The sequence below is a fragment of the Cryptomeria japonica genome, chromosome 9, assembly GCF_030272615.1.
Source record: "Cryptomeria japonica chromosome 9, Sugi_1.0, whole genome shotgun sequence".
Taxonomy (NCBI): domain Eukaryota; kingdom Viridiplantae; phylum Streptophyta; class Pinopsida; order Cupressales; family Cupressaceae; genus Cryptomeria; species Cryptomeria japonica.
The window spans coordinates 708,617,496-708,635,259 of record NC_081413.1 but is presented as its reverse complement, the minus strand read 5'-3'; the positions used below and the strand labels follow the sequence as shown (position 1 = coordinate 708,635,259).

Below are 17,764 nucleotides of genomic sequence, written 5' to 3'. Positions count from 1 at the left end.
GATGTAGAAAATGATAATTCTACCCCCCTTATATAGCGCTTGCATCCTTTACCCCTTAGGCCGACTTAATAAAAATAAAACCATTTTTTAAATGATTTGCAATGACATAACAAGGCCGACCTCCATATATGAGCGCTCAAATCGATTTTTTATTAATTAAATAATTAACTATTAATGCCTTGCGTTTTTTAATTGCAAATTTCGATTTTTAAATAAGGCAAAAATAATTAATAAATGTTAACGCCATATTAAATGCCAATAAAAAATGGATTTTCAATTTTTAAAATTGATTTAGCATTTAAAGAAAATTTGAATTGTTTAATTTGGCGCCAAAAATATGAAAATAAAGGGACGTACCTCATCGCTCTGGTCCCTTGAAGAGGGACAGGAGCGATCCATGATTTTGGTCCAGATTATTGCATTTTCAACGTTCAACCCCTTCATTTCCATGTCCCAAATTGATCACCTGGTGGTCCTTCGAATTTGATTGCCTTTCTTGTGCGAGCAAATACATCTTATGGCCATTATCGCCCTGGTCCCTTGGAGAGGGACAGGAGCGATCCTAAGTTTTTTGCTTGAAATTCTCCATTTTGGTACGATCCTTTCCTTGTATCATCTTCCAAACGTCATTTAGAACCTTGTGCGTCCTTGTCTTAACGTGATTTTCAAAAATATCATGTGTTCTATCTAACATCGCCCTTGTCCCTTGGAGAGGGACAGGAGCGATCTCCATGTCTTCATGTTCATCTTATATCTTTGACCTTCGAAATATCAATGCTTGTGTTCTTTTGCGCTTATTCCCATTTGCTTTTATTGTGCGTTTGGATGTATTAAAAGGACCATCGCCCTTGTCCCTTGGAGAGGGACAGGAGCGATCCATTATTTCTCCTTGATCTTGGCGACTTTTAAACTTCGATCCTCTTTGCAATGTCCTCCAAATGTCGTCCTTCGCACTTCCTAACCTCGCCTCGCCTTGATCTTTGAAGGAACGTGAGTGTTTTGATAGTATCGCCCTGGTCCTTGTCCAAAGGACAGGAGCGATGGGAGACTTTTACCTTGATTAGCAATGTTTGGACGTTTAAAACTCTTGCAAATTATCTTCAAACGATGTCCTGGAGCATATGTAACCTTGTGTATCTTTGTCTTTACGTAAATCTTGCATGGATTAATCTAATATATCAATATCGCTCTAGTCCCTTCCTGAGGGACAGGAGCGAAGTTCATCATAATATGCTTGCTCTTGTTTGTACCAACTTGCAATTATCTTCATTGCGTGGAATGATGTCCTTTCGACCCTCTTGGTAACTTGAAACTTGTTTGCCTTTTGAAATTTACGCCATTATGTAGATATCGCTCTGGTCCCTTGGAGAGGGACAGGAGCGATCTAGGTCTTTAGAGTGCAAATCCTTCCATGTGATGACCTTTGCAACGTTGCGCTTGATGGAAATGCCTTGAAATGTCCTCGCCACCCTTCGTCCTGACTTGGATCGGCCTTGAACCTTGGAGGGACGACCTTGAACTTTGGAGGGACGTATCATCACCATTGTATCGCCCTGGTCCCTTGGAGAGGGACAGGAGCGATCCTTCCCTTGTGGCTTTCATCTCACTTTGCCATGCTCTAAGTTTATATTCAACGGATTCGTCCTTCTTCCCTCTATCCGCCCATGCCTTGACATTGTTTGTAATTTTGCAAAAAAGGCAATTATATCAAAAATCGCTCTGGTCCCTTCCTGAGGGACAGGAGCGAACTAGGCATTTAACACTGGTATGGACGTCCCAAAAATCTTCAATTTATATTCAATGTGCTCATCTCATGTTTTCCCTTGTTTTTGAACGTAAACTTGCCTCGACCCTTGTCTGGATTTTGCAAAATGAAGGAAATCGCTCTGGTCCCTGGGAGAGGGACGAGAGCTACAAGGTACCTCGCCCTGGTCCCTTGGAGAGGGACAGGAGCGATTTAGTCAATATAGGTCATTTTCCTTCGTTCTTTGCATCTTAAATTATATTCATTTGGCAAAGTATCTTCCTTCGGACGTCCTCAACTTGCTAAGTTATCAAAATCTCGCAAGGACAAGGTGAAATTTGAATTGTAGCTCCGGTCCTTCACTGAGGGACAGGAGCGATTTTCCTCCTGGTGGCATGTCTGTGCTCATAAAAATCTTCAATTTATATTCAATGGAAAGATCTTGTTGTTCTCCATCACTTCAAACGCAAACTTTGTCTGGACTCTGCAAGGACAATGAGATATTTGAAAATGAGCTCCCGTCCTTCACTGAGGGACAGGAGCGATTTTGCTCCTACAGGCCAAAATAACAAGATTTTTCACATTTTAACACTTCACGAGGCGAAAACAAATCAATTCCAATACCTAGGATCAAAATTCAAAAAAGTCAAAATTTGGTCAAAATATTCAATCAGACAAAAATTCACATTGACGGTCAACACTTAGACAAATTTAAGCTCTGCATGAACATTCCAATTGAAAAATTTGACCATTTTGGCGAATTCATTGCATTCAAAATTTGCATTCTAGAAAAGAAGCTCAAAAGCTCTCTCAAAAAACGACTGGATTATGGCTTGAAAAGGCAAAATTTAACACCCTAAGGCTTAGCCCTAAATCCAGACAACTAACTGACTAACAAAACCCTAAAAAAGAAAGCGAAAACGAGCGAAAAACAAGCAAAAAGAGGGGGTCCCCATTTGCGATGGGGCGATGTGTGAAATGGTCACAACAAGTAGGTGAAGAGAGATGAATATAATTTCTTGTGAAGATTGAAACTTGGCAAATGGTGCCTCAACCACTTGGGAATACTATTGTGATGTGTATGTGTGTCTACAAGAACATGTACACTTTGGATGATAAGATTGAGTAAATGATCTGTAGACTCCATTGATTCTCCATAGGATTTTGTGATTTCAAATCATTTATTCATTACTTAGTTACACGTTCGATGCCAAAAAAGAGCAACATAGATGATTGAAATCAATAGAGACATTCCCATTATCCAGAAGCAAATGTCTTAGTTGTTAGAAACTTGTAGCATCCTGGTATAAGCAAGTAAACACGAGCACAAGTAAGAGAATTACCTTGGAGAAATCCAATGTAGGAAAATCTCCAGCAAAAATAATCCACTATGAAAATCAGTTTGTACAACACAAGTTCCACACCAAAAAAGAGAAACATAGATGATTGAAATCAATAGAGACATTCCCATTATTCAGAAGCAAATGTCTTAGTTGTTAGAAACCTGTAGCATCTTGGTATAAGCAAGTAAACACGAGAACAAGTAAGAGAGTTACCTTGGAGAAACCCAATGTAGGAAAATCTCCAGCAAAAATAATCCACTATGAAAATTAGTTTGTACAACATTGCTCCTTGCAAGGGCCTTCCAAGAACAACTCTCTTCCAGCATTCTCACTTGCATCTAATTTTGTAAACACTAATGACCACACACAATCACATGATCCTCATGGAACATGGCAATGAACTTCTACCTTTAATTGCCAATAACACTGAACCTAACATGAGTGGAAAGCACCTCTTTCAAGAGACTTCTCTCTCTTTCAATCCTTCCTTGATTCCCCACAAGAAGGAGAATCCCTCTAAATGGAAGAATGTCAACATGGCTTGCATAAGTCGCCCTCACAAGAAACATACAATGAATTTTCACCTTTAATTGCCAATAACCCTAAGAATTGGCATGATTGGAATGCAGCTCTTGTTGTCAAGTGTACCTCAATAACATTTCTTATTTGCTTTCCCAAGAAGGAAGAAGTTACTAGTGCAAATATCAATCTTTGTATTTGTACTAGAAAATGAATACGTGACTTGACTAAGAAAGAACATAATGCGTTCCATGCATTGAACAAGAGGGAGAACTGTTACAAGTAGTGAGACAACCTTTTAATTCTACTGTTTTGTCATGTATGGGATGAGTTCAATAGCAGTTGAACCCATCACTTGTTGCCCTGTCTCTTCAAAGTAAAATTTGACAATGATCAAAAACATGTCAGACAAATTCAATTATGGCCATACTCTTCACCGATACTTGGTCCTATGGGTTGCAATCACATATGAAAGAATATCACACTAATCCAAATATGTAAGAATATCGCACTTAAGATGAGTCTCTTATCACACTTAAAGAGTATCAGAGATTAATCCAAACATGTAAGAATATCATACTAAAGATGAGTCCCTTATGTATAATTTAACTCCGCTACAAAATTTCATTATTTATTCTACTAGCATTCCAATTGTATCTGAATGTTTATATGACAATTTTTGGATCGCATAAGTCACTACATATTGCTGAGGGTTATTTCAGAAGGAAGATATTGAGTCACTGACTATATGAGAAGAGCTTTGCTCTTATTCCAAAGATAACTAGGGTCAGAATTGAAGCATGGAAGATGAAAATAGACAAGTTGTCAAATCTATGAAATAGAATCTGTTTTGACTCAAGATGTACCTTATGACAAACAAAAACTTTTTTCTTGCAAAGTAGTGTGAGGGCAACTCATAATTCCTCATCTAATTGACAAATACACAGCAGCAATGCAATATATTCTACTTAAACATTCTTATTAAATCAAATATCAGGGACTTCCAATCTCCCACAACCAGTTTTTAACCTACCTTTTCATAAAGAATATACAATGTTTAGTGTTTATTCTTCTGGGCATTCAGTACACCCTATCCCTATCTTTTTCATTATTTATCATCAACATGACTGCATCTAATTTGCTACACTGGAGTAAAACCTAACATTCTTTCATGGCTGTGTGTGAATACACATTATACCATACTTGCATTTGAATTTTTTTTTAGTTTTTCTGGTTAGAGTTGCGTACTAGTTTGAAATATGTATATTTAAACAAATGGGCATCTTAATACTATGCAAAATTATCTTTGTATGGCAAAGGAAATACCATTATACCATGTCAGGGTTTTCTAAGACTGCATGTACCATAAGTAACAAGGAAATACATTTAGAATTGAAGGTTCTTTGGACTTAAAGAAATGGCATCTCTTGAAGAAAATCAGAGATTAATCAGGCCCCAAAATCCCAGCTTTGCTTTAAGCACAAATATATAGGAGGGTGCTTGTTACAATAAGGGATGCTATTGGATAATGAACATATATGACAATATATTTTAATCATTCACCCACTTTCGGTAATTCAGAGATTTGCAATTAAATAATATATGGAATTATTTGACACGAGTTCATTTTTTAATTTCAATGGCATACAACAAAGAGAGCTCATCTTGTAGATAATCACTTGGAGTCAATAATTGACTCATGTGCAAAACATTTTTTAAGATTTTTATGAAGGCATGTGGTTTCATCTGTTTTTTGTATTAGAGTATTTATAAATTGAAAAATCGCAGTCATGCAACATTCACCTACAGACCCATAAACTTTATAAACTCAGTTACCGGTTCTTGCCAAAAATAGTCGGGTCCTGGTCCTGGTTCATGCCTGGTCCTGGTCCGAGCCTGGTTCAACCTGGGTCCCACCCGGGTCCTGCCCAGGCGGCTGGGTTCCCTGTGGGTCCTGCTGGTTCATGCCCGGTCCTGGTCCAAGCCTGGTTCAACCTGGGTCCCACCCGGGTCCTGCCCAGGCGGCTGGGTTCCCTGTGGGTCCTGCAGCAGGACCCACAGGGAACCCAGCCGCCTGGGCAGGACCCGGGTGGGACCCAGGTCGAACCAGGGAGGACCCGGGTGAACCCAAGCCCGTGGGTTCCCAAAAACAGGGCCCACGGGTTAGAAAACAAAGAAAAACAATTAAAAACCAAATTTTTTAATCTTATTTTAACATTTTGAAACTTGAATCAGTTGAAACTTGAAACTTGAATATTATATTTTTTGCAAATTATGAATATGATATTACATTTATGATTTACGATATATCTTTATCAGAATATTTATTGGCATTGGCAATTATGGATTTATGATTTATGATTTATCTGTTATCATTTATGTATCTTGTATGGGAAAGTGACATTGTATGTTTGAACTGTGAACGTATATAATTTTGATGTTTGAAGTTTGAACATAAATATATAAAAAAATAAATAAAATATATATATATATGTACGGACGAACCAGTACCCGTACACCCCCCCCCCCCCACCCCCCCCCGTGGAAAAAAAATTTGCCGAATCCGTACCCGGAACCGGTAACTTAGTTTATAAATAGTGTATTTTTGTTTCTATTCTAAGTGTAAATGTGTTGTGACCATGCTATGGTGGATTGACATTGAACGGTATATTTTCTGAGCATGAGCGAAGCATTTGTCACACCTAATTATAACTTTGTAGATAATCCTATTGACTTGATTACTATTTTTTCCCTTGATTGCTATTCAAAGCCAAGATTAACTAGTTGCATTTCAGCATTCTTTTAGCATTGAATTTTTCAAAACAGTGTCTCGTTTGAAGATTTTCTAAAGTTAATGATTGTCTTATTTTCTGAATGCAGAAACATTTGGGATCGTGGGAATTTAGGAGCAAAAGGTACCAAGATGATTGTGGGCATGAAGGATTTTGTAGGGCTCAAATGTTTGCCTTGTTTGTAACTGAAGAACTAGAGTCATGGCCCGAGAAAAATAACCGCCAACGCAAATGGGTTAGTTCTTTGAATCTTTCAGTTTTTATATTTGCAGATGATAGACTATTATATATTAAATGAGATTTTTAGAATCTAGATATACAAAAAATAATTGTATACCCCTTATTTACATAGAATGCTATTTCTATTCTCGTCCAGCTTGAGCTTGTTTTTTTCATTTGTTGAAACCTTCATGTTATCTACAATAAGAATTAATGGATACTACAACAGTACAACTGATAACTAACCAGTGAATGAAAGATACCGTCCCAAGATGGGCTAGTAGAGCTAGCAAATTTGCAAAGATGTTTTGAGTATATTTATTTTCCCCTAGTTAATGCAATTTCTTGTTTTGAATTTATATTGGCAATCACCGAAGCATCTATTCACCACTTTATTGAGTACTATGTTCATATAGACCTCTAGGACATATAACTGTCATTAGTTTGTTCTAGATGCTGTCAGATCTATCAGTTATGGATGAATCTTTTCTAAGGGTTTGTGTGAGCATTTTTTGCTATTATTCTAACTGGCAAAATTGTTTAATTGTAGAAATTTCTTGTGTCCTTGTGTAGGTTACTATTACAGAGGCAGCAGAACTATGTTGCTATGACTGGATGCAAGCTGCTCTTCATAATTGTGCCTCTTATACACAATCAGAATTGGGTGATTGTTCTGTTTCTCCAAGACCATTGTCCCAACAATCTGACCAAGGACAAATATGATGGTCTACTTTATTGATGATTGTTGATGGAGACTTTGCTACTCACAGTCGATGGCCCTTATACTCTTCCTTCATCTCTAACAGAAAGTATGATCTTCTTAATCTGAGCTTCAAGAAGTCCATTGTTTGAGTGAAGCTTCTTAAAGTCAAGGATTTTTCTACTAACAGAATTATCGGCAATTGTACATGATCTGTTTTTCTTTCACTTAGTTAATTCTTAATTCATTTTTTTGGGTCAAAAGAGCAAGGTCTAACGAAATTCTTTTTGTAATTGCCAAGTCAGCGATACTAACATTGTCAACTTGAATGGTATTGAATAACAGTTGCATTCAAGTTTAAAGTGCAGTGTATATGGAGATGACTCTTCATTCCATTTGTTTGAATATTCTTTATTTCGTTGTAATTCTTTTCATATGTTGTTGTGAATGAAATTAAATTTTCATCGAATCCTTTGTTGGAAAATGAAATCATGTTACTGTTAGTACGTTTCATACATTAACAAACAATTGAGATTCAATAAGAAGCCATTTCTTTACATTTTCAGATACCGTGTTATATTGCTGTTGCAAATGACCAACAGATACTTTACTTTGTATTTCAGATCTTTTAATTTATAATCATGATATTTGAATGGATATCCTCTTGTGAGAGTGAATTGTTTTAACCGCTAGCCCATGTCTCTAGGACCAAACTTGATATCTACTTTCTAACTGAATCGCCATTTATCCTCCTAACACATCATATAAATTGATCTCCTTGCATGTCCGCAATATTGAAACCTGGTCACTCAAATGAGAGCGAATTATTCAAATCAGTAACTCATTTCTTCCACTTCAAAAATGGCATTTTTAAAAAAATTATATTTTAAGATTTTTGTGAAATTTTGGCCCATGTATATTTAAGTCATTTCTGGGATAGCCAATTATCATGGATATTCTTTTCATTGATATCTCCCTTTTTTTCATAGCTATTATCAATGTAGCATAAGTACAACCTAACACTCAAGGTATTTTTATTTTGTGGGATTCTTTTCTAAGCATTTAATTGTTTGTGTCTCTTTTAACCCAGTCCATTGTTGAATTAGCATGAAGGGCCCATAGATCACTCCATCACCTCTAAGCAATTGTGGTTCTATAGAAAAGGATGAATATTTAAAATAGTGATGACAAATGTACTCTATAGTGGAGGTAATGGGTTCGTATCTGAAGGGGGTCATGGTTGTACATCTCGTCAAAAATATTTCCTCCATGGAACTTACATGATGACTATAATCAACCTGGGAATTCCAATACACAATTTGCCAACATGAAATAACAATCTAAGGCTACAAATCAAGGCTTTGAACAACTCTAGCTGTCATATTTTCGTACAAATATGCACATGCTTGCATACATAAATAATTGCATACAATGTCTCATAACTCATCCATTCTACCATAACATGTGGCACTTTTCTTTTCCACAAGACCATTAGTACAACAAAGAGTGTTCCTTGCTGTTGTAGAATGAATTAACACATTGTTATGCTTTCTTAGTGCTCGAGGCTATGTAGTAGTTGATGAGTGGAAATAACCAAAAAAGTATGTGGAAGCATACAAGTAGAAAGAGATGCATAAATATTTTTACAAGGAGAAATCCAATGTGGAAAGACTCAAAAAATTTTACTTTTCTTTTTGTCAAAATTAACTCCTTTGTATATTTATAAGCTTACATTGTCTTAACAAGATATCCTTAGAATAGCAATGTTTTACAACTTGCTTTCATGCACCCTCTCCTATTGCACATACATGCCCCAACTCCAATTTTCATTTAAGACCAAATGAATAAATGGGATTGCCATCAATTCTCAATTCTAATTCTAATGGTTTATAATAACACCAAATGGTATACATATAATGAACTCAACTAGAAAGGCTCATGCAAGGACCATGCAGAGACATTGTTTCCATCTATTATTCCTTTTTATAATATTTAACATGGGCAAAACCACCATGACACACATAATTACTATGACAAAAGTAAAAATACTGTTTACAAAAATAAGATCTTTATTTTGTATGTTTTGTCAATGATAAAATTGTGCGATGTGTATGTTCTAATCCTTAGAAACTTGCTTCGACTATGTTGGAATCTAAGGTGTTTGGATCATTGAGAACCATCTATAACCTTTGTAGATCCCTATGAAAACTTGAAAATACTTGGCCAAAAAATATAGCAATAAGAGCTTTAAAGTGTTTTAAGGCACCTACCTAGCTTTTTTTATTGTCATCCAAAATATTGAATCAATAAGCTAAACTTACTAACTTTTCACAATTTATTTCACATCACAATCTAAATGTTTATCTTATATCTTGTCAAAGGGATACCTTTTCTTTATTAGTTCTTATGAATTGAAATTATTCTCTTGATTTCAAAGTAGGTAGTGTTTGGATGGTTTTTTGCTCTGCTAGGGTTTTGCTTGCTTCTATCTACTATCTGTATTTTTTAGTAGGTTTGTTGTCACATCACATTTATAGTAGGATTTTCGGGTTTATTGTGGCTTTGGCCAACCTCAACCCAACATTTGATGTTGGTGTTGGAGCTTTGGCATCTAGTAATCATGGCACCATCAAACAAATGACCTATGAAATTTGTTACAAAAGTCTTTCATGAGGTACGTTTGTTGGGTCCCCTAATGTTGTTTTGCATGTTCAAGATTTTGATAGTGCATGCCAATGGCTTGAACACTTTACTTTGATTGGGTATTTTGTGGGGAGGGTTCCACCTGAAAGCATGCTCCATGACTGGGTTGCCAAGACATGGGCCCCTCATGGGATCCGTCTTGATGGTGTCTAGAACCTTACCAAAGGTTTTTTTTCCATTTCGTTTTGCTAAGTCAAACCATGTTTAGGCCATCCTTCAACATGGGCCTTAGTATGTCTTGTCGTCCTTACTCGTTTTCCAACCATGGTCAAGAGACTTTTCTGTCTTTGATGACAAGAAGCTCAAGGTCTCAATTTGGATAGAGTTTCTTGGTCTCCCTTTGCCTTGTTGAATGCTTTTGCAAACCATTGCCCAAGCTATTGGCAAGATGGTTTTGTCTTGAGCCTAACCATTTTTTCCATGCCCGCACTCAAAAGAGGGTCTGCGTTGAGGTAGATTTGTCTCGTGACCTCAAAGAGACTATTGATATTCTAATAAGAGGTCTATGTCACTCATGACGAGTGCTCTATCTGAATTTTCCCAATACTTGTTTTTGCTATCAGTCTTTTGAACACAAGATCAAGGATTGCCCTTTGGCTATTGTGCGAGTGAAGGCTCCTCCCAATGAGTTTTTGCCTTCACACTCTTCAAAAGGTCCTAAATCTGAGGAAGGATGGACAACTATTGCTCGCAAAGGGAAGAATTCTTCATCAGCCTCAACTTCTCAAAAGAAAACTACACCTGCAGCCTTAATCTCTACCATAGTCATAGGTGCGACCTGCTATTTCAAACCCTTCTTTCAAGGGGAAGGAGTCTCTTGCTCTCGCGACTAGTGATGGTTATCTTCACACTGCTTGGGTTTGAACTCCTCAACCCGCCTCAATGTTATCTGCTTGGCCTAACTCTCTTTGTCTCTCTCGCAACCCTTTTGAGTGTGCAGAGTCTGGAGATAGAGCTCTAGAAAAATGCAGGGTTGCCTATCTTGGTTTCCAAGCGACGAATTTTTTTTTGCAGAATAGCTTCTCCTCTCTTAGGGATGAGGATACCATGCATGCATTTTAATCATGAATTGTCCATCATGGAATGTTCGAGGTCTCATTGACCTCGCTAGGAAGTATTTCATGTGGGATACTTGACAAAAATATCCCAATTTAGATGTCTTTTGTCTTCTAGAAATCAAAATTGCTTCTTTCATGCTTCTTGTTGCATGCAGAGTTATTTGGCCACTCGACCTAGTTTTTGTCTCCAATCCTGAGCCAGGATAGGGAGGTGTTGTCACTCTCCTTGCGCCATGTTGGCAGTCTTCTATAGTGACTCATGGGTTTGATCCCACTCAACGAGTGGTTTGGTTCCTTATGTGTGTGAACAATCATTTCTTTGGGATCATTAATGTTTATGCTATCAATGATACTGTTGAAAGATCTTTGTTGTGGCGGTGGATCGTTGATTCATTGCCACCTACTACTTGGGTGTTGCGTGGTGACTTCAATATGTGAGAGTTGATAAATACAACACCACAAGAGCCCAAATGATTTCTGCAAGCTGAATAAACCTGTTACAAGGAGACACAAGGAAGCAACAAAGAAAAATATAAACATAGGAAATGCTCAAGAATATGAGAGCTCTGTATTCACAAAAATGTGTATTAGAATAATGATACAAAAGAAAAGAATTCAACCTCTAATAGGTCAAAAAACCCTAGGCTTGCACATAATAATTAATAAAAGAATTAATTATTATGCACCTAATGTTAGCTTAAATGTAAAAGAGATAAAGGGGAACTTAATTATTTAAACAAATGTCATTTAATTAATCAAGTAAAGAACCGATTACTCTAACACCCCCCCTTAAGCTAGACTTAGGGAGAAGCTAAAACCTAGAACAACTACCAAAAGCAGGAAAGATGGGTCCCGACAACAAGGTCTGGTTAGGTACCCAAATACAAGGAAATCTCTATGAAGCGAAGAAAAAAGGAGAGAACCCAATGGGAAAAAATTCCTCTCCAAAAAGAGATAAAAGAACATGCTGAAAGAAATATGAAGGAAGACCTCATAAAGACCCCCAAAGGACAACTTCCTTCACCCCAAGCATAGAGTGCAACTGAAGATAGCGCAGTTATGCAAAAGGTTTCGTGAAGATGTTTGCAACTTGCTTGACAATGGGAATGTACTCCAAAATAAGAGAACCATCCCGAATCAACTAGCGGATGAAATGCATGTGAAGCTCAATGTGCTTCGTCCGCTAATGCTCCACCGAGTTGCAAGAAATGTGAATAGCACTCTGATTGTCACACCAAAGAATAGTGGGACTATCAGGATGAAAACCAAACTCAGTCATCAACTGTCGAAGCCATAAGATTTCCTGACTTGCGAGCACAGCAGCTCGGTACTTAACCTCTATAGATGATAATGCATGAGCAGTTTGCTTCTTGCAAGACCATGTGATAGGACCAGAGCCAAGACAGAAAACAAAGCCAAAAGTAGACTTCCGATCATTGACATCACCAGCCCAATCTAAGTCAGTGTAGCCAACAATGTGAGGTTCCCTTGATGTGTAGTGAATGCCATGAGAAATGGAGCATGCCAAAGCACTGAAGCATGCCAAGAGCATACTTCTGCTGGTAAATGGAGATCCCATCAGAAGACTGAATCACCTAAAGACCAAGAAAACAGTGCAGAAGATCGATATCTATCATCTCAAACTGGTCCATCAAAGCTCATTGAACATGCTGAATCATAGAGGATGAGCTACCTGTGATGAGGAGATCATCAACATATAGCACAAGAATCAGGATCTCACCCTCAAGATGCTGAATGTAGACTGTGTGATCAGAATGACAACGTGTGAAACCAGTGGAGAGAAAGAAAGAGTCCATCTTCTCATACCAAGCCCACAGGGCCTGTTTGAGACCATACAATGAACGCAGAAGTTTGCAAACCAAAGAACTGTCTTGCACAAATCCTTGAGGCTGCTTCATATAGATTTCCTCTTGTAGGTCTCCATGCAAGAAAGCATTCTTCACATCCATCTGAAAAATGGGCCATCCCCTAGAAGCTGCAAGAGATAGTACAAAGCGAATAGAGTTCATCTTGGCGACATGGGCAAATGTCTCAGAGTAATCAATACCCTCAACCTGTGAGAAACCCTTCGCAACAAGACTTGATTTGTACTTATCAATCGAACCATCAACAACATACTTGGTATGATACAACCATTGGCACCGAACCATCTTTCTTCCCTTATGAAGAGGACAAAGATCCCAAGTATTATTCCTCATCAAAGAAGAATACTCCTCCTCCATAGCACAATCCCACTCAGGGTGTCCTGTTGCCTCTGAAAACTTCTGAGGATCATATGAAATGGCATGACTCAAAATACTAGAACCCACAATATGAGAACGGGTGCAACGAGCATCTGAAGGATCACCGGCCATAGATCCTGCTGCCTCAACAGTAAAGCGAGCCCACTTGGGCATCTGAGGTGGAGCAGGTGGAGGTGGAGATGGTGGATCATCAACAACATCATTAGAATCATCCTCAAAATGATCCTGAAGAGATGCAGTGGGAGGAGTAGGTAGAGGGGTAGACACTGGAGACAGGGTATCCACTATGGGAAGGCGCTCATCAAACTGAACATTCCGTCGAAACGGGACCTCTCTCGAATCAAGATCAAACAACCTGTATGCCTTAACATCCTCACAATAGCCAACAAAAATGAGGGGTCGAATCTTCCTCTCCATTGCTCTTCTCCGAGCATCAAGAATAAATGCCCATGCCTCACTTCCAAATACTCGTAAAAAAGAAACATCAGGCTTGTCATGAGACCAAGCCTCCTCAGGAGTCATATGTCGAACCACCTTGTGAGGCATCCGATTCTGAATGTAGTTGGCACAATTGACTGCCTCAGCCCAAAAAGACGAATCCATGGACTTGGACTGAATCATACAATTCACCATCTCCCGTAAAGTCCTATTCTTTCTCTCAGCGACACCATTCTGCTGAGGGGTGTAGGGAATAGTAAACTGATGCTGTAAACCATGCTTAGTGCAAAAATCTCTGAAAGGCTGATTCACATACTCCCCCCCATTATTTGTACGTATCCTCTGAATAGAACAACCAAACTGCTTCTCTACAAATGTTGTGAAGATTCGAAATGAATCAAAGTCATCAGACTTGTACTTAAGAAAGTACACCCATGTGCGTCTGGAGAAGTCATCAATAAATGTGAGTACATACTTGGCCCCAGAAAAAAGAGTAGGGAAGGACATGAGGTCACTGTGAATCAACTCCAAAGGTGCCAAAGTACGAGGGGCTCTTCCCTTCGGAAAGGGATCCTGTGATGCTTGCCAAGCATACAACCATGACAAACACCATCAGTGCAGGAAATCTATGGGAACCCAAGAACAAGTGCCTGTGTACTCATCTATTGAAGATATCTGTAATTGAAATGGCCCAAGCGCTCATGCCAAAACTTACTCACTGAATTTGCATGTGCTATAAGAGATGAACCTGTACCCGCAGAGGGCTCAAATCCATCAAATCTGTAAAGACGAGATGCAATATCAACACTCCCAGTAGACACAACCAAATCAGAGTCATGGAGGTCTCGAATAACTACATCATGTGGTGACAACTCAACTGTCTTACCAGAGCCAGAATGGCAAATCTGATAAATGGACAGGAGGTTCGTCGAGATGTCGTGTACAACCAGAACATCCTGCAGAATACCCCCATCCAAAGAGACAGAACTGGAACCCAAGACTGAAAGTTGAATAGAGTCACCCACTGCAATATGTGAAGCACCACAAGAGGCAAGAGAAGTAACCAACTGCTGAGTGTGAGTCATATGGTGAGAAACACTAGAATCTAAAATCCAAGTGGACCCATAGGTCAAAGCTTGAGCAATGAGAGTATGACCTTTCCCTGTGGAAGGAGAAGATGCTTGAGGCAAGGAGATGTGATGCTACTGCATGGCTTCCTCTAAAGCCTCTAATCGTTTCCAACACCTGGAAACTGGATGTCCTTCCTTGCTAAAAAAACTGTAAGTATCTCCTAATTTCTTCTTAGTCTTGGAGGAAGACTCACCAGATTGCGAAGATTTCCCTTGTTTCGGATTAAATGGTGGTTTAGAAGCAGACTTAGGAGGTGGCTTGGAGGAATGCTCATTGCCTGCAAAATTCTTCTTTGGCTTCGGTTTCTGCTTTTGCTTCTCCTTAGATGACTGAGCAACCAATGCTTTGTTCTTGGACCCTGAGAGCATGTTCAGCTGAGAAAGGTGAGACTGCTCACAAGACAAATGCTCACAAAACACATCAAAGGTAGGCATGGTAAAACGAGCACCCAAGCCATCCATGGTGGAGCAGAAAGCAGAGGAAAAAAACTGACCCCGAAGCTTCGAAAGGATCAAGTGAATGCACTTTGGGTCTGTCTTGGTCTTTCCACACCCCTGGAGAACAGATCTGGTAGTCTTGAATTTGTTCAAAAAATCCTCAATGGTGGGAAAGGAATCAGGTAACAAGGAAGCCAACTCTGCCTCAATCTGTAATGCCTGAATCTCATTAACTCTCCCAAAGAGAGTCTCAAACTTCAACCACATATCTCGAGGAGTGAGAAAGCATTAAGGTGAAACAAAAGACTGTCAGAAACATGTAATGAGAGAAAACCCATGGCCTCATCCATCTTGTTTTTGTGCTGAATAATCTCAAAAGGACACTGCAACAGAGGCTGAACCTCATCCAAACAAGACCACAACCCTCATTCCCTGAGAAGCCTCGTGATGCGAGGCTTCCAGGTGTGATAGTTGTGTGATGTCAACAACTCAACAGAAGAGTCTGCCATGAAAATCTGCACCTGTACCTGCCTGTGTTTTTTATTATTATGTGATCTTTCAGAATAGACAGAAGATGCAGAAGGGTTTGTTTGTTTGAGAGTTTTGGTGTTCTAGATTTATGATATAAATGACAGAAAGCGAGAAAAAAACACCCCCCAAAAGAGATAAACCCAAACCCTAGTACATACTGGTGAGAATGAAGCAGTGCATAAGCAAAAAAAACTTCAAACTGGAATCTCATGTACCTGATGAAATACCTAAGAAAAAATATCACATATCTGAATAGAGCATACTGAGAGCTTTCCAATGCCTATTCATTTTCGAAAAACAGAGTCCGTGTGCACATTCTATGACCCCTGAAGTGCAGAAAAGTGACCCCACTTTGACTGGAATAAAGTACAGTCAAACAAAAAAATTGAAAAAAAATTCCAATACCATGAGGTTCGGCTTGGAACCAGCTTTCCGATGCCTATTCAGTTTTGAAAAAACGACTCTGTATGCTCAAGATAGGAAGAAAAAACCAACCCCCCCTACAAAGGCAAGAGAGAGGACACACGAAGGCTGTCTGGTGGCAGGGCCGGGCGGAGGTGGCCTGGGGGCGACGCTCTGACGGCGGAGCGGGCGGCGCAGGGGGCTGTGGTGGGCATTTTCTGGCGGGCAGGTGGACGCCGACGGGCCCCGTAGGTGTTAGGGTTGACGGTGCTGGTACGGGCCTGCTGCAGGGCCAAGGGGCCCACGGTACCCTGCATACCATGGGTTGAAACCCCAAATTTTTGTTTTAAAAAAAAATAAAAAAATTGCAAGATTGTTTTTAATGATGTTTTTTTAAAAAAAAAAAAACAAATTTCGGCCTGCATGCTGTAAAAAGGCAAAATATTGATTTTTTTTCTAGAACTCCATGCTAGGGCTGTGTGGTACAAGACAAAAAAAAACCCCCCAGAGGCTCAGGTGTCGAAAGTGATCAAGATTTATATGACCATAGGGGTTTTTGGGCCTTCTAAGCACAATGGCGAGGTCCGTTTAGGCCCAAAGTGCTCAGAAAAAAGGCCTATCCCTAGGTGCAGAAAAAAACTTTTGAAACCCTAGATCTGCTTCCAATGCAAAAAAAACTCAAAACAAGAATAGGTAGCTGCAGATCTTAAGCTCTGATACCATGTGAGAGTTGATAAATACAACACCATAGGAGCCCAAATGATCTCTGCAAGCTGAATAAACCTGTTACAAGGAGAAGCAAGGAAGCAACAGAGAAAAACATAAACACAGGAAATGATCAAGAATATGAGAGCTATGCATTCACAAAAATGTGTAATAGAATAATGATACAAAAGAAAAGAATTCAACTTCTAATAGGTCAAAAAATGCTAAAATGGAAAACCTTAGGCTTGCACATAATAATTAATAAAAGAATTAATTATTATGTACCTAATGTTAGCTTAAGTGTAAAAGAGATAAAGGGGAACTTAATTAATTAAAAAAATGTCATTTAATTAATCAAGTAAAGACCTGATTACTCTAACACAATATGGTTGAGGTTGCCTCTGACATAGAGGGTTTAATTCCCTTTTGATGGATAGTTGGTGAAAGGGAGGCACAATTTTATGTGTAATAAATTGGGTCTTTTTATCCCAACACATACCGTCATCGTCCTCAAGGCATTTGGCATACATGGAGTAATTTCCGAGCCGGTACTAATAGAGTTTTGAAATGGCTTGATCGTGACATGATGATGACACAATCCTTTTTCTTTTAGGGACTACCAAGATCTCTCGATTTTACCTCTCTCAAAGGTTACCCTATTATACCACTATCCCATCAAGTTCAACATTCAATGAGAAATGGGTCATGTACATCCATCCAAGACTCAATTTTTAAAAAATAATTGTTGAGCCACCAACCCACAATGACCCACATTCAG

General features: G+C 38.8%; 1 protein-coding gene across 2 annotated transcripts in view; it reads left to right on the top strand.

Annotated features, from left to right (window-relative positions):
- LOC131073906 (nudix hydrolase 16, mitochondrial) overlaps positions 1–7,742 on the top strand; it is a 34,622-nt gene extending 26,880 nt beyond the window's left edge. For both annotated transcript variants that reach the window (XM_058010412.2, XM_058010413.2), the window contains 2 exons: positions 6,487–6,633; positions 7,191–7,742. In XM_058010412.2, the coding sequence (XP_057866395.1) occupies positions 6,487–6,633; positions 7,191–7,340 (297 nt within the window). In that variant the 3' untranslated portion in view covers positions 7,341–7,742. The remainder of the gene's footprint in view (positions 1–6,486; positions 6,634–7,190) is intronic.
- The last annotated feature ends 10,022 nt before the right edge of the window (positions 7,743–17,764 follow it).